The sequence below is a fragment of the Pogona vitticeps genome, chromosome 6 (assembly GCF_051106095.1).
Source record: "Pogona vitticeps strain Pit_001003342236 chromosome 6, PviZW2.1, whole genome shotgun sequence".
Taxonomy (NCBI): domain Eukaryota; kingdom Metazoa; phylum Chordata; class Lepidosauria; order Squamata; family Agamidae; genus Pogona; species Pogona vitticeps.
The window spans coordinates 48,397,885-48,424,699 of NC_135788.1; the positions used below are offsets into that span (position 1 = coordinate 48,397,885).

At 43.0% G+C, this 26,815-nt stretch overlaps 2 protein-coding genes across 2 annotated transcripts in view; one reads left to right on the plus strand and one right to left on the minus strand.

The window, feature by feature from the left end:
- POMGNT2 (protein O-linked mannose N-acetylglucosaminyltransferase 2 (beta 1,4-)) overlaps nt 1-14,353 on the plus strand; it is a 161,799-nt gene extending 147,446 nt beyond the window's left edge. Inside the window, exon 3 of the transcript XR_012088361.2 lies at nt 14,283-14,353. The gene's annotated coding sequence lies outside the window, so the exon portion shown is untranslated. The remainder of the gene's footprint in view (nt 1-14,282) is intronic.
- The window catches only part of GASK1A (golgi associated kinase 1A), a 52,426-nt gene continuing 39,174 nt past the window's right edge, over nt 13,564-26,815 (minus strand). Inside the window, exons 3-5 of the mRNA XM_020799470.3 lie at nt 17,034-17,156; nt 14,361-14,464; nt 13,564-13,949 (exon numbers count right to left, since the gene is read on the minus strand). Of these exons, the coding sequence (XP_020655129.3) occupies nt 13,739-13,949; nt 14,361-14,464; nt 17,034-17,156 (438 nt within the window). The 3' untranslated portion in view covers nt 13,564-13,738. The remainder of the gene's footprint in view (nt 13,950-14,360; nt 14,465-17,033; nt 17,157-26,815) is intronic.

Genomic DNA, 26,815 nt, shown 5'->3' on the forward strand with positions numbered 1-26,815 from the left:
GATTAGCCAGGCCGGGCAAGGGTCGAGAGAAGAAGTGGTGGCCCGACAACGATCAAGCACCTTGTCCACCACATCTGGTGTCACAGGCTGAAAGGAGTTGAGAATCACCAGGCAAGGCAGAGCGCTGGACATCTCTGCTCGATCCATTGTATTTATAAAAGGAGAAAGGTCATGGCGGATGGCCTCCACCTTTGATTTTAAAAATGCTGCAAATTGGTCAGGTGAAATACTAGCGGGAGGACCTTCACCCAGACCAATTCCGGATAGATTGCAAAATATACAGAAGAGTTCTGCCTGCTGATTGAAAGCTTTGCTTATCTGGTCAGTGAAGTGAGATCTTCTAGCAGCCTTTACCTTGGCCAGGTAACGGTTAGTTGCGATCCTGACAGCTATCTTATTATAACCCGTCGGTTCCCTTCTCCATGTGCACTCTAGCCGGCTCCTTATTCGCTTCATAGGTCATAGATCCTGACTATATCAAGATCCTGGCCGAGCTCTGCTCCTGAGACGGCGTTTGGGAGCGATCGTGTCTATGGCCCTAGTGGCGGCGGAGAACCAACCGTCAACCAGAGCTTCGACAGGAGTGCCAGACAGTACCGCTGGAATCCCTCTCATGGTATCCTGGAATCTCATTGGATCCACTAACCTTCGAGGGCGGACCATTAAAATAGGTCCCTGCTCCCTGCGGGGAGGAAGTGCCATTGCAAGGTTACATTTTATTAGGTGGTGGTCTGACCATGACAAGGGGACTGACTCGAGGTCAGTCACCATCAAACCACGCTCGCTACGCTCAGTGGAAAAAAACCAGGTCGAGCATATAGCCACCCATGTTTGTGGGACCGTTAACATGTTGGGACAAATTCAAGGAAGCCATGGTTTCCAAGAACTCAAGAGCTGGACCAGATACCTCCGCCTCTGCATGGATATTGAAGTCACCCAGGACCAAAAGTCTCGGGGACTCCAACAGTGCCGCTTCACAACCGAGGAGCGCCTTGTAACCTTTAGAGATTTTTCTATATACAATGGCAAATGTGTAGCATCTCCTCTCTGTTCACTTTGTAATTAATAATTACATGCTGTCAAGTCAATTCTGAGTTATGGTGACCCTTTTCAGGGTTTATCAGGTAGAGAATGCTCTGAAGTGATTTACCAGTCCCTTCTTCTGGGAGCACCCTGGGATTGTGCAGCTTGCCCAAGGCCCACAGGCTGGCTCTTCTCTCAGGAGGCATCGTGGGAAGCTGAACTCCCATCCTCTGGCTCCATAGCCAGATATCTAAACCACTGACCCACCCAGCCAATTCACTTTATGCTACAACCAAAATGAGCAATTTGTGACATTTAGATATTGGACTGCGGCTTCCTTTATCTCTTGACATGGGTTATGCTGATTAAGGCTGATAGGAAACATATTCCCCCAAAGAAGAAACTTTTTCACATGCTGTGAAAGTGGCCAAGGCAGCCATTGCCTTTCCAAACAAGAGGCAACAAGAGTCTCTGAAGTGTAAAACAAACTATCCCACTAGTAATCCTCCATTAACACTTCTTTCTGGAGGTGGGTAGAGTTTTCCTTATTAAGATCTCCATTACGTCTCTGGAAAGCTGCTGATATCTGCATTCTGTTGGACATGGCCAAAGAAAAAGAAGATGGAGTAACAAATGAGCCTCTCATCTTTGATCAGGACATGATACATAAACCCCTCTGTGGTGGCAAATTGCACATTTGGGTAACCAGCGGAGGCAGTGGGAGAGGCAGAAGCCACGATAAAAGCTGCAGCTGGAGAAAGGGCAGATGGACACAAGGAGCCTGAGAGGAAGGGGAGGGCATGGCCAGTCCTTCTGTCACAGCCACTCCCCCCACTCCTGCTGTAGGGTATTTTCCTCCTTGTCAGGCAACTTCTTTTGTCAGTTTCAGCATTTGTGTTTCCCTTCTTAGAAAGCAGCTTTTATGCTCCATTCGAGCTCCCGCCTTCCCCTTTGCCAAGACTCTGTGTGCTAAAATTGCAGTTCAAATGCCATGTGACTTGGAGTTGATGTAAATTTACACCGATATATATTTCGAACTATTACTGTAATGTAAACAGACCCTGAGAATACTAAAAAGAGGCATATCTGGACGAGAAAACTGTATTCACTTCCACATTTCTGTTTTGCACCCTTCATATAGTAGCAACGCTGAACACTTCTCCGTTCACCCCTACAATAACAGACAAACTTTCCAAAATAACAGTAGGGCCACTTTTCTCCCAGATGTAGCCTGTCAACATGCCCTGTGATGTTACCAGCAGGCTACATTTCTCTGTCTCCCAGCATAACTATGATCCTAATGACTTCTGAGAGCCTTGCTAGAGTACATATGTTGATGCTCTGAGGGGTCTAAGATTACAGGCTCCGTCAGAAAGTGCATCATTAACACTTCCATGGAGAGAGGCCATTTGTTAGCCCAGAAACTGAATGCACAGGACCTCCTGCTGAGTTGAAGGCTTGCTGAGAAGCCTTGGGCTCTGGCTGTGTATACAGGCAAGAGAAGTTGAAATTTAGGTTTGGTAACCAAGGCGTTTCTAAGATAGCTGCTTGCTCTTACTTAATTAGCATCAGATTTACTGAGGTCTAGTCCTCATGTACAGCACCATAAGGCACTGTCTTGTGACCTATAAAGCCCTATACAACATGGGTCCAGGCTGACTTATAAATCTCATCTCCTTGTAGGAGCCTCCCTGGGCTTTAAGATCTTAGGAGGAAGCCTCTATCCAGGGCCATAAATAGGGTGGAGCAAGTAGGCCTTTGCTCTGGGGAACCAAAATGTAAAGGGTCCAGAAATTTAGAGGTGACTCTACTGGTAGGTTTTTGGACAATAAATGGCAAAACCCTTCTTCCTTCCTTCCTTCCTTCCTTCCTTCCTTCCTTCCTTCCTTCCTTCCTTCCTTCCTTCCTTCCTTCCTTCCTTCCTGTCTGTGACGGCTGCGATGACGTCACCTGCCTATCAATGTTATGCTGGAGCTCAACTGCCTATAGCAGGGCAGGAGGTGGGACTTCAGGAGGTGGAGCTATGTATACAAGGGGGGAGTGAATGATGTGTGGGAGATTAGCTAGGATGGGAAGATAGAGTTTGAGTTAGGGCATGTATGTTAGGAAGTACTGTGTTAGATAAGGTCTGAGTGATAGAGTGACTGAAGGGATTCTTTATTTTATTGATTGACATATTCAGTTCATATATTGATTTACTATATATTAAGTTGTACCAATAAACAATAATTTTTATTTTTAAAATCCATACCTTTGTCTGAAGAGTCAGATATATGTGTGTGGTTGGTGGCAGCATGTTAAGAGCAAGAAAGTGTGAAGTGGCGTCCCCTCTGTGACTTATGAGGAGGCGGCCACACTTCCTTCCTTCCTTCCTTCCTTCCTTCCTTCCTTCCTTCCTTCCTTCCTTCCTTCCTTCCTTCCTTCCTTCCTTCTGAAAACATACAATTTCTCTTTCTTTTTGTGAGGACCCTGTTGGCCAGTTAGGGAAATATAACTTCCTTAAGAAATCTGCTTTTATCACCTCCTCATATTTAGCCAGCACTATGTCATCTAAAAGCCATAAGGGCTTTTATGCTAGCTAAAAGCCCTGTCCAAACAATTTCCTTTCTACAATCAGCATAATTCTATGCTGGCAAAACACCTCCATATGGGAAGTTTAGTTGAGGCCTACCTTCTCCAGTTTGGTGCTTTCTTGTAGTATTGGGCCACAGTTCCTGCATCTCAGCTGTCGCACACAACAAAGAGTCAGGGGAAAGAAAGTAGGCTGGATGCTTTGGCCTGCTCTTTGCAGAGGGCTCTCGCTGGCTTACTATTTTTTTTTTAAAATTAGAGCAAGGTTCTGCTGCATTTTGGCATGCACACAAGACAATTGTGCCAATACACAACACTGTGCAACCGCAGTGTGGCCAAGCATGTAATGACTGGTTTGCCAAATAGTGCTCACTGCTAGTGCAATTGAACTGATGTGCTGTCACTCCAACAGGATTCTGGCCTTGCAGGTGTTTTAACCCAGGAGCCTCATGAGGCAGTGGTTAAACTGCAGTGCTGCAGTCAAGACTCTATCATGACCTGGGTTTGATCCCGACAAGCTTAGGTAGCTGACTCCATGTTGACTCAGCCTTCCATCCTTCTGAGATTGGTAAACTGAGTACCCAGTTCTTTGTGGGGAGGGGCAATGCGCAGCCTGCATAATTAAATTGTAAACCTCCCAGAGAGTGCTTTAAGTGCTAGGGGGTGGTACATAAGTGGCACAGTTTGCTCTTGCTTAATCTTTGTTTTTGATTCTAGAAGCTGCCATACAAAAAGTAATTTTTACATGTTCTGCCTTTCAGCATTTCCCAGACTTGTGAATGTGTGAATTGGCCTGTATACATTATGCAGAAACAAAATCACTTGGGAAACAGCTTTGCTAGAAAATCCTTGTTTGGATGTGATGGTGGCAGAGGATCACTTTCCCCACAAGCTCCAAATTGTTCTAGAGGAGTAATGTTTGCTCCAAGGGAAAAAGAATAGTTGCAGTAAGAACTTTGCCCACAAGAGGCCGCTGTCCCAACAAACGCAGAGATGTTTCCTCAGTGGTTCTTCTGCTCATAGCCCCCTGAACGCACTCTCTGCTTTGGGGCATCTCTGCAGCAGTCTTTAATATTTTGCTTCTTAGGATGATACCAGATTGAGAATTTCTAATAGAAAGCATTGTGCCATTTCTCTTCTTTACTTTCTCTTTCTCTGTCTCTGTCCTTTTTTCTCCTCTCCTTGAGATAATTGTGTTGTTATTGTTGTTGTTGTTGTTGTTGTTAAGGAAAAATGGGGACAAGGGGTATGAAAACACAATATGGCTGCAAATCCAAGGTGGCATGAATGAGACGGTGCAACTGTACAGGGAAAGTTCCCTTAACGTAGATCTTTGGCTATTCCTCTGCTGAATATTTTGTGAGCTTCATGTGTTTTTATCTCTTCCCTGTATATCCGTTGTATTGTTCGTTGGCTACACTATTTATCAGCTGTGTTTCTACCCAGGTGTTCAGTGCTGGACACATGCCACTCCTCCTCCTGACGTCATCCTCACAACCAGCCTGCAAGGTGGGTCGGGCTGAGGTAGAGTGATGGACCTTGGTCACCAAGGGACTTCAGTGCCTCTGGGGATGGGAGTGGAATATGGATCTCATAAGTCCCTTGCCAACACTCTAACCATTATTCATTACTACACCAGGGTAACACAGCTTGAAAATGTTCCTTCTTTGAGGCATGGCATGGCCAGTGACCAGGCCGGCCGGCCCTGGAAGAGACCCTGATGTTGGGAAAATTTGAAGGCAAGAGGAGAAGGGGACGACAGAGGACGAGATGATTGGACAGTGCCACTGAAGCTACCAACATGAATTTGACCAAACTCTGGGAGGCAGTGGAAGACAGGAGGGCCTGGCGTGCTCTGGTCCATGGGGTCACGAAGAGTCGGACATGACTAAACAAGTAAACAACAACAACAATTCTTTTGCAAAGAGGTTGGCTTGCTTATCCTATATAACATGCAGGATAATGTGCATGCAAACAAGAGAATGCTGGCTGGGTGGCTCGGAAGGTTGGTACACTTGCCTGTAGAACAAGAGGTTGAGAGCGAATTTACCAGTCTACCTCTCAGAGAAAGAAACAGGCTGTACTGCCAAGGTCAAAATGCTCAATCTCAGAACACCACCAGAAGAAGGGACTGGTAATCCACTTCTGAGTATTGTATACCTAGAAGACACTAGGTAGGGTCACCCTAAGTCAAAACTGACTTAATAGCACATAAAAAGAACATTCACTCGTCATTTCTCCTCACCTTTGCTGGTCTCCCTACTCTGCATTTTAGAGTAAACTTCCTCAAAAATAACAACCTGACTGTTTTGACTATAGAACTCCTGTTTGAAGCTTTGTGTACACAGGGGTGATGCATTGTGTTTAGTTAAATACATCCACTATTTCACCATGACTTTTAAATGTGGGCTGCCTCTTCTGTGTGTTTTGCACATTTCTCTGTGTGCATTGGTGCACATGCATGAGGTTATTGAATAAAATCTGTACTGCTGCTTCTGACATCAGTTCAATGATCTGTCCTGCGCTTCTCATTAATCTGTTTGGTTTCCCAACAATTTGGGAGTCTTTTGATAAACTGTTTGCTTAACTGTTTGAAAGCAAGAATGGCAGATGCGCTACCTCAGGCGTTCTTCGAACTAATGAAGAAAATCCATCACAGTGGGAGCTTTATCTTGTTCTTTGTTGGATGTAAATAAAGTGGTAGACTAATTTCCATCCATTCATCTTTAGAGCCGCTACCATGCTATGCTACGGGCATCATCTACTGGACAGAGTAAATAAATAGCCTATCTTCCTGAAAGCCAGACAACTAGCTACTATTATTCCCAATGTGAGCAGAAGCCCTGGAAAATTCTTGCAAAGGTTTATTGCTGTTAATTTCCAGGAAGACAGCTGTACTTTGATTTGGATTTCTGTACTGAGCAGAGGGTTAGACTTAGTGACCTTATGGGCCCCTCTCAACTCCATTACTCTATGTTTCTTTGTTAGTCCACTGCAGCAAAAATAATGGAGTCCTGTGGCACTATAAAAGGCTAACACCTTTCATTTGGCACAGGTTTTTTGTGGATTGTAGCAGTGCAGTCCAAGAAAGCTTATGCTGAACAAGAACAACAACAAAAAGCTGATCTTTAAGATGCTCTGAGATTCTTTGTTAAAATTAATATTACTGTAATGCTAAATGAATCAAGTTCACTTAAATGTAGCTTTTCTTACGGCTCTGTACCTTTCCATCTCTTAAAATACTCTGTATGAGATACTTATTAAAAGTGCCGGACACTCAGACATGATATCTGCAATTCCAGGAGAGTAGAAAGAATGCTGAAAATCTGGTTCCTTCTACCATCTTTGCACATTTCCCCAAAAATGCACGGTCCAGGGATGCTGGCAAGGTCTTCCAGTTCAAGCCCAAAGTCCAAGTCCAAGTCTTTGGGTTCAAGTCCCGCGTCTTTAGCCTAAGAATCTCAAATCCCTATTATCTACTTTTGGTAGATATTTTTTATTGCCTATTGGGTGACTCTGGGATCACTAGAATTTCCCAAACTATAGCTAAATACAGTTTGGGGCTTTCCTCGGAATTGAGTCCATAAAAGATGCTCAACTATGTCTGGCCCAGGGAGAAAATGGGCATGAGAGGGAAGGGGTGGCTCTCCATTTGTCAGTTGGGCTCTCACACAATGTAAGGGATGGTGGAAAGAAATCTGGCTTCACGTACACAAGAGATTTATTTATTTATTTTATTATTTTATTTTATTTATATCCCGCCTATCTGGTCATGTCAGGACCACTCTAGGCGGCTAACAACATTCAAATCATGTGTTATTTTTTTACAAAGCACACTATGGGACAATCCATGCTATTCCTGTATGGGTGTCATGTTTTCATGGGAGGAAGAGGAGGAAGAAGCAGTGGATTCAGGAAGGGGGCAGTTTCTTGGCTTGGCACGGGTTTGGAAACAGGTAACACATCAGCAGTGAGATGGATTGTTAACCTCTTCCATCACTGAGGGGGCTTTGCTGCAGGAGCGTCTCTAGCTATTGCTACCATGGGATCCTCTTCTTCCCCCTCATTGTCCTCTCTGGCCTGTTTGATACTGAGGAGTTTTGTGCATGGGCTCTGTTCGGCCCTCTTCTCAGCTTTAAGAGATTACACTTCTGAGGTTCTCACCTTTCCTCACCCCTCAACCCCACACTCTCTCAAAAACCCTCCCTCTCTTTCACCATCTCGTCCTCTGTTTGCCTATATCTTCTGCAAGCCTCCATTAAAAGAACAGGAACTTGAAAATGCGACTCAGAAAAATGGGTCTGCGTCACGAGTCAAGTCCAAGTCTTTAAAAAATCCTACTAGGTCAAGTCTTAGTTGAGCCACTGGTGCGACTTAAGTCAGACTCAACTGTGGGTCCACATCCCTGGCACAGTCCACATTCCATTCTGTATTGATGCACTGTGTGAGTCTCCCCCCCCCATGGAACAATCTGTAACAGCAGCCAAGCCAATGTTATGAGCAGGTATTGTCATGCCCAGGCAGTTTCTTAGCCGTCATCACATTCTCCTCCTCCAGCACTGCGCCCCCAGTGCCATCTCCATTCCCCATCACATGCAGTATTTTCGAAACATCCTTTCCACGGCCCCGATGCTTATGTTAAAAACACATGACACCCACTTCTCATTAGCTGCTGGTTGTTGCACACTGTTTTGGGTTTTTTGGAGGGCAACTTTAAAACAATAACAATAATGAGAAGCCTCTCAAGAGGACAGACATAATATGGAAGCATGGACTTTAAGATTAATGGATCCAAAGTAGGTGTGGGTTTTATTTACATCCTGTAAAGAAAGAGACCAAAAAATGTACTGTGATGGAACATTGCTACCTTGTTGACATGAGGTCAACAATGGACCACAAAAGGAAATCATGAAGGTCATGGAACAACTGCCTGTGATTCTGTAGGAGAGCTAAGCATGTACTTTCATCTTTCAAAGTCAAACTGATGAGATTTAAATGTGTCTAATTTTGACTAGACTGTACTACATGTGAGTAACTGAGTGATAAGATTATCAAAATTAATAATAATTACAGGCTGTGAAGTTAACTCCAGCTTATGACAACCATTTCAAGGATTCCTTAGGTATAAGGTACTACAAGTGGTTTATTTATCCCTTCATCTGGGGATGCTCTGGGACCATATAGCTTGCCCAAGGCCATATGGACCGGATCTTGTTCTGTAAAAGCACAGTGGAAATTGAACTCCCAATCCCAAGTTTTATGCCCCATCTCATCAAGTTATGCAGCAAATGATGTATATTTCATTTATGAACTAGCTTTAGATGTTAGATGCTGGCTTTTTTTCTTTTTAATTATATCTTTCATGAACTGTTATTAATGCTTAGGTGTTGTCACATTTTGTTTTCTACTGTCTGTAAAAAAAATAATGGGCATATCTTTGGGGAAGAACATAATGATGTTGGCCTTCGTTAAGGAAATTATTAAATACCTCCCACAGTATTGCAGTATTCCAGTCCTTTTTCCATAGTCCATAAAACTTAGTGAATCACTTCCAAAGCCCTTTAATAATCTGACTCATAAAGTACCCTCTAATCAATAGCTAATATTTCCTTCTGGATTTCATAGTACAGACACCACTGGAGTGAATATGAAGAAGGAAAGCATGAAAGGAAACTGGAGTTTATTATTCCTTTTGCTTGAGGTCATTTGAATGTAATGAAGCTCTTGAAGGATCAAATTATCATATGGAAAACTGGAATGGCAAAAGCAAATGTTAAAGCAAATAGATTTTTTCCCCTCACACCCTTTTTTGGTTCCTGTCCTTTAGATTAAAAAAAAAAAAACCCAACACACCACTCTTTCCTATAATGGGATTTTGATACTGGGGAAAAATAATTCATCAGCCAACTGCCTAGTGTTTGTCAGATGGGACAGCAGACTTTTAATGGACTGTCAACCCCCAAATAGATAATATTTTCTGTCATTTGTTGTAGCAATGCAGTGTTGACAGTGTCAAGTTTCCTTTCCTCACCTTCTCTCCTGTCTCATTATCAGGCCATGAAATGATTTACATGAAAATAGGATATTTATTTCACACAGGTTCTTTAGCTCTTGATGGCTGCCTTCCATGATAAGTAATCTTAATCATTTCCATGGCAACTGACTGGGACTGAGGAAAGGCAGAAGTAATTTTAAGATGGGAGCTTTTGAAAACTGTTGGCTGCTGTTTCAGTTTGGAGACGATAAACAATGGAAATGCCAGCCAGCTACAGAAATGAACTGATGTTGACACATATGTATGGAAACCCTGAGAGCTGAACAGCAGAGAAGCACAGAAAGACCTGATAGGTTTGAGGCACCAACCCAGCCTTTTAAAAGTTGCTGGATAACCAGCAACTAGGAAGAGAGAAAAGAAATTTCTAGCAAGGTATCTTAATTGTGCCCTAAGCAGAATAATTCAGTCATTTGGAATAGTACCAGTCATTCTACAAAAGTGTGATTTCTCTGTGTGAAACTAGGAAGATGGAAATTTTTACATATTATGTATCTGGAATGATGCTAACCAACCGATTATATAATATTATGCCAGTTGCTATCACATTTCCTGCTGGTGGTTCATTTATGTAAGGATTTGTTTCTTCCAATATAAATAATAACCAAAACTGTGAAATGCGACAATTAAGCAGTCTTTGGTAGATCTAATTAAAATACCAGAGAAGACTGCAATCAATGTGTGTCATTTTGGTGGGGTATAATAGAGGCCCTGCCTAATTGTGGATGCTCAAGGTTTCCTTCTCATGGACCAGGAGGATTCTCTCTGTTTCTTTTCATAATATAGTCACACAATGGCATCTGAAAGCTTGCCAGCATCATAGAATTTAAAACAGGCCTAAAAAACTATTTAATTGTTGAGATCCAATAGATGATTTTGTTCCAATATGGAGGAGATATAAGAAAGCAATTACATTTTGAAAGACTAGGACATGGACAGCTAATAAAGCGTTTCAATTACATTTTACATCAAACCCGACACTGCATTTATTGAATTATTTAAAATTGACTATCCTGTTCAATAAACAAGAATACACATGAGAAATCAGAAGTGTTCTTGTATTTTTCAGAGTAATTCATTTTTATTTTTCATAGGCTTTGGACAAATGAAAGCTTACGAAAAATAAAAACTGCTAGTCTTTAAGGTGCTACAAGACTTCTAGTTTCTCTTGTGCTACAACAAACTAACACAGCTACCAGGCGGATTACCCTTTTTTTGGTAAAAATATACATGTTTTGCACACAAATTATGATAAATATACTTGCAAAAACCTAAATGAGTAATCAAGACAAAACTAAATGAATACACAGCAAGTAAAATGCAGATTCACTCATACTGACTCATTGCGCTGGTGATTTAAGTGGCCACACAGAGAGATAGGAGAAAAACCTTGTTTGCTGTTTGTTTGTAGCTCTGTTGAAGACCTGTAGGCCGGAGGCATGGTTCAAAGAAACTAGTTTAAGAAGTTGTAACAAAGCTTTCTTCTTCCTGTTTCCACCTCTTGTTAATGTGTGTGTGTACACACACATTTAGATGCCCTAGTGCAGGTCCCCAACCCCTGGTCCATGATCTGGCAGCTGTCCGTAGCTTAGGCAGGACTGGGCCACAGACACAAATCTCCTCCCCCCCCCCCCCCGTGAGTGCACATGCACCCAAGCACACTCCACCCCCTGCAAGCACAGCACGTGCATGCATATGAGACCCCCCACAAGTGCACCGTGCACATGCACACTACACCCCGGTGAGCATGCCACACCCCCTATGGGCAAACCACACCCCTGTGAACATGCCATGTCCCCCGCACACATCCCAAACTGGTCTGTGGTTGGGAAAAGGTTGGGGTCCACTGCTTTAGTGCATAAGCACTGGCACAAAGCTAAGGTTTTTTTAAAAGTGTTGCTGGTTTCACAAGCTGTTTGTAAGCTGCAAAAAAGATCTTCCCGAGAAACATTCTGCTCACTCTTAGGTGTATATATAAAAAAGGAAAGCCTTGCTAATGGGCTTCACTGGTCCTGAGTGTGTGCTGGTGCAGTGGCTTTTCTGCATCCATTCAAGCAGGCATTCATCTGAACTGATGTCAACTGATCCATTTTTAAGAAGTAGAAGCCCCAGCAGAACATGTAAAATGTACTGATTGATGTGGGAGAGAACTCTGGGAAAATTCATATTTCCCTTTGTATTGGGTGAATCAACAGAAAAAAATATACAAATCACCCCCCGTGTAGAATTTTTTGCATTTTTCCCCAGTGTTGTTGTACCCTAAAAAACATTGGACCAGCTAGTAATGGTCAGCTCGATTCCATCTCAACAGCACAGACGAAAATATAATTTTGTATTCAGAAAGTATACAAAAGTATGCAATATAACCTGCTTTGGAAAATGGAAGGGAAAGTGAAAACGGTGGCATACAAGTAGGTGTGTTTGATCACTAATATATGAGCTGCTGCTGGAAGGCATGGACTAGAGCAGCGGTCTCCAACCCTGTTTGGGACTGTGGAGGGTGGGGCACCCCCAGTGCTCATGTGGGCGCGTGTGCTCTCTTGGGCGCATGCGCAAAGCGGTGGGGAGTGCCTGCCTGCCTGCCTGCCAGTGTGAGCGCTCCCCCACCCCTTTGCGCAGGAGCACCTGTCTGTCTTCCCGCACACCCATCCACCCCTTCTCTCGGGCGCATGCATGAAGAAGTGGGGGACCACTCATGCTGGCACTGACACGAGTGTGTGTGTGCAAAGCAGCTGTGGGGAGGGGGTGTGCATGCAGGGGGGAGGTCTGTCTCCGCGGCTCAGTCCATGGACCAGCACGGGGCCACAGACTGGGGGATGACGACCTCTGGACTAGACTGAATATGGTAAGAGCAGCACTGTTATTCTATCTGAAAAGAAGGCAACCTTATAGAGTAGCCCTGTTAGGCCCCGGCTCTTCACAGGATCCAGGAAAGCATCAGTCAGACACTGTCCATTTGTTAAGAATTCCAGAGCCTGGGAAAATTACATTAGTGGACTCCAGCTTCCAGAATCCCCCAGCTAGTATGGATTCTTGCCATGCTGACTGGAGAATTCTGGCAATTGCATAATTCAGTGGTTCTTAACCTTGGGTTACTCAGGTGTTTTTGAACTGCAACTCCCAGAAACCCCAGCTAGCACAGCTGGTGGTGAAGGCTTCTGGAAGTTGCAGTCCAAAAACGCCTGAGTAACCCAAGGTTAAGAACCACTGGCATAACTAATACAGTATACTGTGCTGGTTCCAGACAACAAAAAGCATACCATACTAACACTTTAATACCAACTTAATTGTCATGACTTCAGCCTATGGAACCCTGGGGTTTGTAGTTTGCTGAGGTACTCTGAATTCTCCACTGAAGAGCTCTAGTGCATCTACTGAATAAGAACAGAGAATTTTAAGTGCCTCATCAAAATACAAATTACAGTATGTCATAAGGCAGAGTTGTGGCAGTTAAAAGCCTAACTGCTGCAACTGTAGTTATATACTCTTCGACAGAGTGTTTCAATATTGGAACTTCTGATCTTTCCTATGCCTGCTGGGATCTTGCCGACTAAGGCAAGTTGGTTGGTTTGCCTCACTGTGAGGTTTTTCACCTGGGGCTGTGAATTCCAATTTTATTTAGACCATCTCCAAGTCTTGTCTGATCAACTACAATGATATCAAATACACAGAGGGCCTTTCACTGATTCAGTGTATACAGATGGGAAAGGAAATTAGAAAACCCTCCAAAATTCTTCTAGACTTTGAAAGTAAATGAAATTTCGATGACAGTCTCATACACTTCAACATACATATAACAAATCCACATGTAGAGACTGTCAGACAATTATTTTGGCTGACAGTAACGTGGATGTAGCTGTTAGCCTTACACACACTTTACTATACATACAACCCCATATGCGAAATCTGTCAGGCAATTATGTTTCAAAACAGTTTTTATTTTTCTGAATTCACATGTGGCAAAAGTCACAAAGTTAATCAAGTGCTTGGATATTGGCTCACATCGTAGTGATGAAGTTGTTTTCAGAAAAAGAATTCAAAGTTCTTTTCCATAGTAGGTATAAAGGATTGTATCATTCTTCTCAACAATGTTTACAGTGATGAGTCTTGAATGACTGTCAAGTTGTGTTCCTGGATGTACTGAAGCAGGATCTGTCCTCTTCTGTCAATGGTTTGAAGCCATTGTTTCAGTTCTGCCGACCCACCTTGATCTTCCCAGAATTCCTGATCGACATACAGCGATTGTAAAAGCAGGTTTTGTAAACATCCTGACTTGAGCACAGTCACAGCTGTCTCAGGAAACCTGATAAAGAGTATTAAATAGGCAAGAAAGGGGAGGAAGAAATTTAAAGCACGAAAGTAGGGAGGTTAACAATACACAAAGCAAACATACTTTGTGCCTCAGACATTCAAATTTATCTACTTTGGGTATCTCATGCAAAGAAGATATGGTTTCATGGCTAAGAGATTGGCTTCAATGGAAGGGACATAATTTATCTACTGAAAAACAGCACCTGAAGCAGCTTGAAGACTGAGACTTTATTTTGCCACATTGTCTAAAAGTATGGAGTGTAATCCATGACAGTTTGTAGTGTAATACACTAGTTCATATTTAAGATTTTATTTTATTTTACAGGGTAGGATGGAAATGTAATCAAGTGCATATGAAACTGGCTGACTTTCTGCTGTAACACTTGCCAGCTGCCCGCCTTACCCATCTATGCCTTGCAGGAGCCTGAAATCAAGTTTTGCTTCTGGATGAAGAAGTCTTCCTGCATTGTCAATAAATACCAACTGAGAAGGCTTGTTCCTCTGGATCTGGAAAAGAATAAAACCGAGTAGTCAACTGAGGACATGGGTGTGTAGACTACCAGATTAAAAGATAAAGTTTTAGGACCTTTGGGGATACAGTATTTCCTTTACTGTTCAGCCCACACAGGGTTGCACATTTTCCAGCAATATTTGAGGCTGCAGAAGTGGAGAGAGGGGAAAGAGAGAGAGAGAGAGAATCAGAAGGAATGGAGTGGCAGTGCTCCAGTCTGGTTAGGGTTTATGTAAATACTGACTTTAAGTCAGATTTGAAGTTAAATAAGGACTTTGAGAACTAGAATAGTTATGGATAGATGTTCTCAAGTACACTGCTTCCTTCACCTTGATCTTCATTCAAAATTGGCTTCAGATAATCTAAACCTGAGCCTGCTGAGAATTTAAAGACTGTTTAAAACAAGAGCATTTAGAACTCACTCATACCTGCTGCAACAAAGCTCTTGGTAGAAAATGCCATTGATGCTTCAACAGCCTTGAAAAGCACTGATGTGCACTTTTGCACCACTGATGAAGATGGTTTCTGGAGCAGTATAGGAAAAATCTTCCAGGAATTATTCCTTTAAGAAGTCCCAGTGAAATGAGTGGGGGCTGTATAAGAGCACTGCTGTAGAGCAGCAGCCTTAGGATCTCCCCCTACCCATTTAGAGCTGCATCCCATTGGAAACAATCTGTCCGGGGCTGAATGACAGTTGTGGTTGGAGTTGAAGTTGGTAGGGAGAAGGACCTGGAGTCAGAATGGAAAGTAGGTAGAGACAACCCTGTTTTCCTGATCCCTCACCCTCCTTCCATTCCCATTCTCTTTTTTCCCAACACCCTTTCTCTCTCCCACCCATTCACTTCTATTCCCCTTCTTGGGCAGTGGATTGACACAGGAGGAACTGATTGCCCTTTCCAGCATCTACTTGCAGAGGACTTTTGGAAAGGATGGAAAAGTTACTTGTTTCACCTATGTCTTCTGTTGGAGTATGCAGATCAATTGTGTCCCAGTATGCAGTGGGGGAATTCTACCATTCACTCAGTTCTACCCTGCTATTGGGGCACTATTGTGCCTTGGTCAATTCCTGCCCCATCTCTCTCTCTTGTGTGCCTTCTTCCTTGAAGAAGGGCCTTTTCCCAAGATCGAGATTGCCTGAGCACATGCTATCTGATGGCTGTCTCTCCATCCACACTTGCATCCATGCCATCCAGCTTTAGGGGCTGGTTTACCCAGTTTACAAACATTCATCAAAACTAAAGAAACTTGCCTGGAATATGTAAGACAAATGCTTCTTTATTTTTCCACTCAAATGCTATATTTTGATATTAACTGCTGAAATACTAAAGTCTGTAGTTAATAAACCTTTTTCTAAAGTTATTACACGTTAACCATGTTTTTGACTCTGTACTTAATTATCCTTGAGGATAATTCGTGAGAACACACAATGATCTCTAACACCCACAAGCATTCCTTAGCCAACATGGCCAAAAAAAGTAACTTTCCCAAGTTCTGGGCTTTTAAATTACGCATTACCTTGAGTTTCCTTTCAGGAAAAGTGGCAGACTATAGGCTTTCAAAACAAGATATAATAATAATAAAACTAAGGACAGCAGATTGGCTGCTCTTACTAGTTAGTAATATTTATGTGCTGGCAAGCCAATTCTGACTCCTCGTGAGCTTTTTCAGGGTTTTCCAGGCAGAGAATACTCAGAACTGATTTACCATTCCCTTCTTCTGGGGGCATCCTGGGACGACACAGCTTTCCCAAGACTATACAGGCTGGCTCTATTTTGCAAGAGACACGATGGGGAATCAAACTTCCAACTTCTGGCTCCTCCACCAGATATCTAAACCACTAAGTTATCCAGCCAGCTACTCTTACTAGTCCACCATTGTTATCCTGGGAAGGCAGTAAGCCCATTGATCTGGAAAATGTGCATGTAGGCCACCATACTGATACAGTACAATCAGTGGCGTATGGTGATCCCAATGTTGTGGGGGCTGCGAATCTACTCCAGATATCAGTTCAAATGTTGCAGGAGTGATCCAAGGTGATGAAACCCCCCCCCCCAATAAGTTTAGTAAGATCATGCTAAAACCCAGAGTAGTTTTGTTGTCCCCAAATTACTGGAATCATGGACCCTACTGGTCAATGGTGAGAATTATGGGTGTGGAAAGCCAAGAAAATCTGGAGGGCCAAAGGTTCCCCACCAGTCTCTTACATGAATGTGTAGAAACTGGTTCAGGTCTAACTGATTTCCAAACATCTACCTGTACAAAATAATGCAAGCTAAGCAGCCTAAATACACAAAGAAGTACTTGCACAGTACAATGCAATTACTCATCATAACACTATGATGTTGTTCTTAGCCGGACATGTTTCTTCCACTCCTGGATAGCACACACACACATGCTTGTTCCTTCATCTGTAATCATCTACTTTCATCCCAAACATTTCTTTTGACATTTTACCCAGCTAGCTGGCAGAGAGAGATAGCAAGAAGCAGGCAGGCATGACGAGGCCACTCCATAAATCAGTGAGGCTAGAACAGAAACAGACACAGTCAGTGAGAAATGGCATACCAAGATATGAACCAAAAACAACTCTGCAGGGTTTCGGCATTTCTCATGGAGCATTTCCTGAACACAGGGTTCTGAAGGGTCTGGCTGAAAGCCACAGCAGTATCGATCCAGACGGTCATGCACCTGAGGGAATGGGGAAGATTCACAGGCATCAGAGTTTCATAGCTGCAATGTCAGATAGAGCAGACCTTGGAGGCAGCTCATTACAAATAATCAAGTATAATGCCTTCTTCTTCCTTCCTTCCTTCCTTCTTTTCTTTTGACAGTAACTATGGTATAACTATACTATAATTGCAGGGCAACAAGGAAGAATTTCAGCCTTTGCATAGTATAAATGTAACTGTTGTGCAGTAGTTAATTTTTAAAGTTAAAGAATGTGTGGCCTTACTAGTTACCTTACCTGCACGAACAGGTTATAGCATTTTTTAAAATAGCATTTGAATTTTTAATAACAATAAACCATTCCTTTTAAAACTGTTATAAGGATAGCAACAAATTATTAACTAGAGTGTTAATAAGGTACAGTGGACCCTCGACTTACAGACGGCTCGACTTACAGACTTTTCGAGTTACAGACTTCTCTGGCCACAAAATTTAGATTCGACTTGCAGCCGGAGAATCGACCTACAGAACAGAAAAAACCAAAATGGAACAAAAATAGAACAAAAACGACCGGTTATGGGATTAATTGGTTTTCAATGCAGTGTAGGTCAATGAAGACTCGACCTACAGACTTTTTGACCTGCAGCCACCGTTCCAATACGGATTAATTCCGTAAGTAGAGGGTCCACTGTAATGATCCTGCCTCCAATAAACCCTCAAAGCAGTGAGACAGAGACTATTCCCAGTGTGCAAAACAAAAATTTTCTGATAGCCATGTGGCAACTCCGGGTTCTTCATTTTTGGAGATTACAGTCAGATGGGTCACACCCTAATCTAGGAGCTGGGTTCAAATCCCACATCTGCCATAACAATATATACTGGTTACTTTTTTCTGTGCCATCTATAACTGAAGAAGTGGGAGGAAGGGGAAGCAAATATGCAAGTAATGAAATATTTCCCACATTTAGGGTCTATTTTTTGCTTGAATTGCTTGGTAGTGAAGAATACTATGTTCAGTGGGGCTTCAAAATATGAGTCAAACTGAACTATATGGTGTTACAAGTGGGGCTTTAAAAACTGCTGAAATACATCTGTTTGCCATAACAAATGGTTTCACTCAGCCTTTCAGCTGTTGTTTTTTTCAGGGGGGTCATGCAGTTCTGGTTGCTCAGGAAGTTACTTCTAAGGGCATTCTGGCACTGGAGAACCAAAATGCTATCAGGATGGGAAGCCAGCATCTCATGTAGAGATGAGACCCTAAGGCTAAGATTGCCCTGCTTCTTTCAAACCACTGGGGAAGTACATTGAAAGTACAGTTCCTCCTGCCCGGCCCCTTCTTAGTTCTCTTCTTGCCCACTTCCCTTCCTGCGCAGAAAACCCAGTAGACAATCATCCTTTCTCGGGACCTGGTACAAATGTGTAATGTGGTCCACTTTTCTACACAAGAGGCCTTAACTCATTTGAAAACAAACTGGACAATTTGGGGAGCTTTCTTTAAGTTTGTTCTAAGTTTTAGTTGCTTGGTTTCTGCAGACAGGCAGAAGCCTCATTTGGGTGCCTGTATTTCCTCAGTTACCATCCTTGCCATTCACATTTCCATTGTTGGGCAATGGCACTGCTGGGGTTCTGGAAATCCCAGCCAAAATGTCCTCCATTAAGGCGACATTATCCAGTTCCCCACCCTTGGCAACTTCGTTATGCACTTGCTTCTATTTCTACTTTATCAAGTAGCAGGTAGGGACCAAACAGTTCAGTCCCCTGTTGGTGTGTTTCAATGTTAATTCTATTTACTGAGATTACTTGGCCCACAGCATAACCCAACAACTTCTGTGGGGAAAAGAAAACATTTAAAGAAAGCCCAACAGTTCATTTTCTGCCACTGATCATTCTCCCACCATGTTTGCTCCCTCCTTATCAGGTGGTACACAGCCACAAAAAAAGTATTTTCCCCTTTTTTTGTCAGAGTGGGCACTATTATAGCATGCAGTTCCCGTTCTGCTCTCTCATCTTAATGTTGCCATGGATGTTTTTAAAGGCATTCTTTCGCTTTACTTATACCTGCCTTCTTTCCAGTAAAGGAATCATTTATGGGACTAAGATAGGAGGTCAGTTAATGAAATAAAACAAATGCATGAGATAAGGTAACAGGTAAGACTGAAGCATCACTCCGAAGCACACCCGCTGTGAACAGGACTTTTTGTCTGCCTGTTTTTAAAGAGAGGGAATAACACCACTGCTGTCATGTTGGGGTCCTTAGGGAGTCATTAAACTGAGGGGGCACACCAGTCACCCAGATATGGTGAGTGGAACAGCAGCTCTGTCTTCGTCCCCTTCAGTTCTGAAAAAAACAAATGTTCCAGCAAGGGTTTGAACTGCAGGCTTGCAAACGTCCAGTAGCTCTCTCAGTCAAGCATTTCTTCAGCTGATTTCAGAATGCGAGAATGTACCACAACTTCTCTAAGAAAAACTGAGCTGATCTTCTCACCATTTCAGCAAATGGTATGCGAAGCGCTTATGTGAAACTGTGAGATTTGGCAGTCATTCAACTAAGGGCCCTGCTTTCTCGCCTTCAGGGGTTGCCAAAGCAAATATCGATACCTTCTAAAAACAATATCCCAGAGCTGCCACGAGACAGTGGCAGGGACTGGAACTACTGATCTACCTTTCCAAATAGCTAGGCATCGGTCCTTAGGTGGAGCAGGATAAGGAGAGAGACAACGCATTTGCTTGGATTTTAATGTTATCCTCAGAGAGCAAGTAAATATCTCTGAAATGTCAGGCTTAACATATCTGTATCTTTTGGCTACATTTTTCACTATAGTGCATACAGAAACTGAACAGCACAATTCCAGAGGCGCTGTACTTAATTGTAATTGTGCAAGTTCTTCAAGCCCAGGGCAATTGTGGTTTTTTGTTTCTGGAACAGGAGCTACTGTATATTGTCACATCCGCCATGTTGGGAAAAAAAGGGTTTCAAAACTAGCTTAAAATATAATGTGGAGCTGCTGCTCCAGGAAAAAGACAAGCATAAAATTCCAGTGAATGCACATCAGGTTGTTCTCTGGATTATGGTTGATCTACCTGAAAATTAAGGACCAAAACAATCCATATGAAATTTTCTTCGTTTATGCAGAAAAATTTTGCTCCTCCTGAAGTTATAGTCCATAATATTCTTTAAATCACTTCATCACCTCAACATTTCTAGGCCGCTCAAAACAATCAGAATTAGAGCACAAAAAGCAGGTAGGGGAAGTAGTTGGAACTATCATAGCCTAGGAACCAAGTAAGTCAAAATATTTTTGCAATGATGCCAAATTTCTGTTGCTTTATCGCAGGTGTCTGCACCACCTGATCATTAACACCTTTACTTCAAAGCAAATCCTATTGGGTTCAATGGGACTCAGAGTCAAACTAGTGATTACAATGGCAGGTGTGTGTACTACTCACCCACTGCCTATGTTGTTTTTAAAGTAAATACAGGTGAGAGAGGACTTCTAGTTTGATCAAGGGAAAGTCGGAGGAAGGAGCTGCTTAACCCTAATCCTTCTGGTCATTGGTTGTTGTGGGTTTTTCGGGCTCTTTGGCCCTGTTCTGAAAGTTGTTCTTCCTAACGTTTCGCCAGTCTCTGTGGCCAGCATCTTCAGAGGACAGCACTCTGTGCTCTGGTTATTCCTCACCTCAAACATAAAACCCACCCATTTTTCATTCCAGAAAGGAAAGATTACAGGAAAAATAGTCAGAAGTAATTTTGAGCACAACAGCATGAGAAATCACTATGCAGTAGTGGTTTACTGAGGAATTGTAATCATCATAATAATCTTAGAACTGCAGAGCTGAAAGGGAACTTATGGACCATTGAGTCCAGCCCTGCTTAAGGAAGCACAATGGGGAATTGAACCCCCCAGCCTATGGCCCTACAGCCAGATACTGAAACCACTGAGCTATCCGTTGAGTTTTTCTTGAAATATTTAATGTACCGGAACATAACACACCCTGATCCATCCAGACAGATCCATTAGCTTCCGTGTATATTAATGATACGATTATAAATGTCCCTCTGAATCTAGATCATTAACATTGGGGCAGGCTAAACAGTATCACATTTAGCTTTCTTCTGGATCCTGGTTGAGTGTATTAATATAAGTACAGTGGTGCCTCGCATAGCGAGGTTAATCCGTTCCGGATTAACCTTCGCTATGCTGAAGCATCGCTGAACGGGGCAGCGATTTCCATTGGAACGCATTAAACATCGTTTAATGCGTTCCAAATAGGCCAAATACTCACCGTTCAGCGAAGCTTCAGGATGGCCGGCAGCCATTTTCGCGCCCTCGCCTCGCTTAACGAGGGCGCGAAAACGCTGCGCGCGGCCATTTTAGGCCATTTCCCGGCTTCCGGCGGCCATTTTGGCCGCCGAACAGCTGATCGGCGGGGGTCGTTTTGCGAAGATCGGTAAGCGAAACGCTTACCGGTCTTCGCAAAGCGAATTTTTCCCTATTGGAACAACGTTGTGCGATCGCATTAGCGATCTGAAAAAACGGATCGCTATGCGATTTAATCGTTATACGGTGCGCTCGTTAAGCGAGGCACCACTGTAGTCAAATAAGGAATGGAAAACTACTGCACTCCGCTGAGCTTATGCATTATATCTGGATAGTATAATCATATACTTCTTCGTGGATTGCTGCCTTGTCGTGGCGAAGGGGCTTGAGTAACTCAGAGAAACTATGGGCTATGCCGTGCAGGGACACCCAAGACGGACAGGACATAGTGGAGAGTTCCGACTAAACGCAATCCACCTGGAGTAGGAAATGGCAAGCCACTCCAGTATCTTTGCCAAGAACGCCCCATGATCAGAAACAAAAGGCTAAAAGATATGACGCTGGAAGATGGGCCCCTCAGGTCGGAAGGCGTCCAACATGCTACTGAGGAAGAGCGGAGGACAAGTACAAGTAGCTCCAGAGCTAATGAAGTGGTTGGGCCAAAGCCGAAAGGACGCTCAGCTGTGGACGTGCCTGGAAGGGAAAGGAAAATCCAATGCTGCAAAGAAAAATACTGCATAGGAACCTGGAATGTAAGATCTATGAACATTGGGAAGCTGGAGGTGGTCAAACAGGAGATGGCAAGAATAAACATCGACATCCTGGGCATCAGTGAACTAAAATGGACAGGAATGGGCGAATTCAGCTCAGATGATTATCATATCTACTATTGTGGACAAGAATCCCGTAGAAGGAATGGAGTAGCCCTCATAGTCAACAAAAGAGTGGGAAAAGCTGTAATGGGATACAATCTCAAAAATGATAGAATGATGTCAATACGAATCCAAGGCAGACCATTCAACATCACAATAATCCAAGTTTATGCACCAACCAGCATTGCTGAGGAGACTGAAATTGAACAATTCTATGAAGATTTACAACACCTTCTAGAACTGACACCAAAGAAAGATGTTCTTCTCATTCTAGGGGACTGGAATGCTAAAGTAGGGAGCCAAGAGATAAAAGGAACAACAGGGAAGTTTGGCCTTGGAGTTCAGAACGAAGCAGGACAAAGGCTAATAGAGTTTTGTCAAGAGAATAAGCTGGTCATCACAAACACTCTTTTCCAACAACACAAGAGGCGACTCTATACATGGAAATCACCAGATGGGCAATATCGAAATCAGATTGATTATATTCTCTGCAGCCAAAGATGGAGAAGCTCTATACAGTCAGCAAAAACAAGACCTGGAGCTGACTGCGGTTCTGATCATCAGCTTCTCATAGCAAAATTCAAGCTTAGACTGAAGAGATTAGGAAAAACCACGGGGCCACTCAGGTATAATCTAAGCCAAATCCCTTATGAATACACAGTGGAAGTAAAGAACAGATTTAAGGAACTAGATTTGGTGGACAGAGTGCCTGAAGAACTTTGGATAGAGGCTCGTAACATTGTCCAGGAGGCAGCAACGAAAACCATCCCAAAGAAAAGGAAATGCAAGAAAGCAAAGTGGCTGTCCAACGAGGCCTTAGAAATAGCAGAGAGGAGAAGGGAAGCAAAATGCAAGGGAGATAGGGAAAGTTACAGAAACTTGAATTCAGACTTCCAAAGAATAGCAAGGAGAGACAAGAGGGCCTTCTTAAATGAACAATGCAAAGAAATAGAGGAAGATAACAGAAAAGGAAAGACCAGAGATCTGTTCAGGAAAATTGGACATATTAGAGGAACATTTTGCGCAAAGATGAACATGATAAAAGACAAAAATGGGAGGGACCTAACAGAAGCAGAAGACGTCAAGAAGAGGTGGGAAGAATACACAGAGGAATTATATCAGAAAGATGTGGATATCCCAGACAACCCAGACAATGTAGTTGCTGACCTTGAGCCAGACATCCTGGAGAGCGAAGTCAAGTGGGCCTTAGAAAGCCTGGCTAACAACAAGGCCAGTGGAGGTGATGGCATTCCAGTTGAACTATTTAAAATCTTGAAAGATGATGCTGTTAAGGTGCTACATTCAATATGCCAGCAAGTTTGGAAAACTCAACAGTGGCCAGAGGATTGGAAAAGATCAGTCTACATCCCAATCCCAAAGAAAGGCAGTGCCAAAGAATGCTCCAACTACCGTACAATTGCACTCATTTCACATGCTAGCAAGGTTATGCTCAAAATCCTACAAGGTAGGCTTCAGCAGTATGTGGACCGAGAACTCCCAGAAGTACAACCTGGATTCCGAAGAGGCAGAGGAACTCGAGACCAAATTGCTAACTTGCGCTGAATTATGGAGAAAGCCAGAGAGTTCCAGAAAAATATCTACTTCTGCTTCATTGACTATGCGAAAGCCTTTGACTGTGTGGACCACAGCAAACTATGGCAAGTTCTTAAAGAAATGGGAGTGCCTGACCACTTTATCTGTCTCCTGAGAAACCTATATGTGGGACAGGAAGCAACAGTTAGAACTGGTCATGGAACAACTGAGTGGTTCAAAATTGGGAAAGGAGTACGGCAAGGCTGTATATTGTCCCCCAGCTTATTTAACTTATATGCAGAATACATCATGCGGAAGGCTGGACTGGAAGAAACCCAAGCCGGAATTAAGATTGCCGGAAGAAATATCAACAACCTCCGATATGCAGATGATACCACTCTGATGGCAGAAAGTGAGGAGGAATTAAAGAACCTTGTAATGAGAGTGAAAGAGGAGAGTGCAAAAAACGGTCTGAAACTCAACATCAAAAAAACTAAGATCATGGCCACTGGTCCCATCTCATCCTGGCAAATAGAAGGGGAAGATATGGAGGCAGTGTCAAATTTTATCTTCCTGGGCTCCATGATCACTGCAGATGGAGACAGCAGCCCTGAAATTAAAAGGCGCCTTCTTCTTGGGAGGAAAGCGATGACAAATCTGGACAGCATCTTGAAAAGCAGAGACATCACCTTGCCAACAAAAATCCGAATAGTCAAAGCTATGGTTTTTCCTGTCGTGATGTATGGAAGTGAGAGCTGGACCATAAAGAAAGCAGACCGCCGAAGAATTGATGCCTTTGAATTGTGGTGCTGGAGGAGGCTCTTGAGAATCCCCTGGACTGCAAGGAGAACAAACCTATCAGTTCTAAAGGAAATCAACCCTGAGTGCTCACTGGAAGGACAGATCCTGAAGCTGAGGCTCCAGTACTTTGGCCATCTAATGAGAAGAAAAGACTCCCTGGAAAAGACCCTGATGTTGGGAAAGTGTGATGGCAAGAGGAGAAGGGGACGACCGAGGATGAGATGGCTGGACAGTGTCTGCGAAGCAACCAACATGAACCTGACACAACTCCGGGAGGCAGTAGAAGACAGGAGGGCCTGGCGTGCTCTGGTCCATGGGGTCACGAAGAGTCGGACACGACTAAACGACTAAACACACACACATAATCATATGGTCAGAATTCATTTGGGGATTTACACCAATGCAATTACACAAATCAATGGGGGGAAACTGCCATGTGCATTTCCTTCTCACATGCCAGATTGTGTGTTTGGCACGCAAACAAGAAAGCAATCAGTAAGTAAGTATGCTTACAACCACTGGCTGAATCTGTTAGATTAAAAGAGGGGTGACCAAAATGTTGAACTGCAGCTGCCATTAACCCTAAACCCACGTAGCCAATAATGACAGATCATGGGAGTTGCAGTCCAACAGTATATAGAACCACCCTGCTGAAAATATGAATGATTGTAATAATTCAGAGACATATGTATTAACTATAGAATAAAAAGACAGGAAGGAAGGCAGAATCCACATCTGTACACGCAAGCACACTCATAGCTGCAGCATATTCTCACAGGGAAACAAACTCTGTACAACTGCCAGATGTTTTAGATCAAATCCTGAAAATACTCTCTGTTCTAGAGTCTTTGGTGATGGCCATATCAAATAATTGAGTCTAAATCATTTGGTCCCTGAGGGGACTAAGGCACCATAGGCCTGGAGTCCCTTTTCACAGAAGAATTTGTTAAAATAAAGCCTAATGACTTGGGCCAAAAGGAGACAGACTAATTAAACTGACTAGCAAATCCAAAACTAAAATTCCTATTTCCGTACACTTTAGTCTCTGTTAAAATGATGGTTAAAACGTATGGAAGACATCAAAAACTATTGACAGTACACTATACTATATTTTTAAAGAGAATGGGGGGGGGGTTGGCTGTAAATTCTTATTCCTGTGGCCAGCTATGCTGCCAAATGATGGAAATTACAGCAGTGAGTCAGAGCACATAAAGAAAATATGAGCAGTTCTGTGAGCTTTTTGCCTTTTTGTTTTGTTTTAAATGATAGATTCCAATCAATGGCATCTGGTCTTTGAAAACTTGCATGAAACAGCTAGATTGTCAGCAATCTGCAAATAATAATAAGATTAGAGGGAAGTTCTGCAATGATGTGTAATAATGGGAAAGGTTTCCTGTTTCAATAGACTTAATAATAGGTGTAACCTCTGAACGTAGGACTTGGCCTTCTGGAGGTTGCCCACTCCCAGTGTAAAGGAACGGAGCTGAACAGAAAAACAAGGAATTGATGTGCCTGTGTTAAACTGGCCTTTAGAAGCTTACTTGGAATCAACCAGTAACAGACCGAAAGTAATAACATGGCTCATAACATATTATTATTGAGTGCAAACATTCAGTAAATTGGGTACATGGCCACAGAGCCAGAGGTCATGAGCTTGATTCCACGTTGTGCCTCCTAAGAGCCAGCCTTTGTAGCCTTGGGCAAGTTGCACTGCCTCAGTTCATCCCCAGAAGAAAGGAATGGTAAACCATTTCTGAGTGCTCGATACCAGGAAAACCCTTGAAGGGATCACTATAAATTGGAATCAACTTGATGGCATATAATTAGTTTTATAACAAGGACTAACGTTGATACTTTTGTAGGTGTTATCACCATGTTCCACTTGAGATGTTGTAATTCTTCCTAGTTTTTCTGAAAATGTTACTTTTGTGCGTCTTGGGACATTTTTCACCATTTTATTTGTTGACACTATTGTTTAGACTGGGGGGTGGGCAATTTGGTCAAGGCCAAGGCCAATTCCCTCCAAGAGGGGCACAGCCACTGCTTTTTTCTGTTTCAATAGCAGCTAAAATGCACCCTTCTTTCTTTCTGTCCCTTCTAAATCAAAATACAAACTCTAGGATAAACAGCACAGGCATGGCTTCTCTGAAAGTTA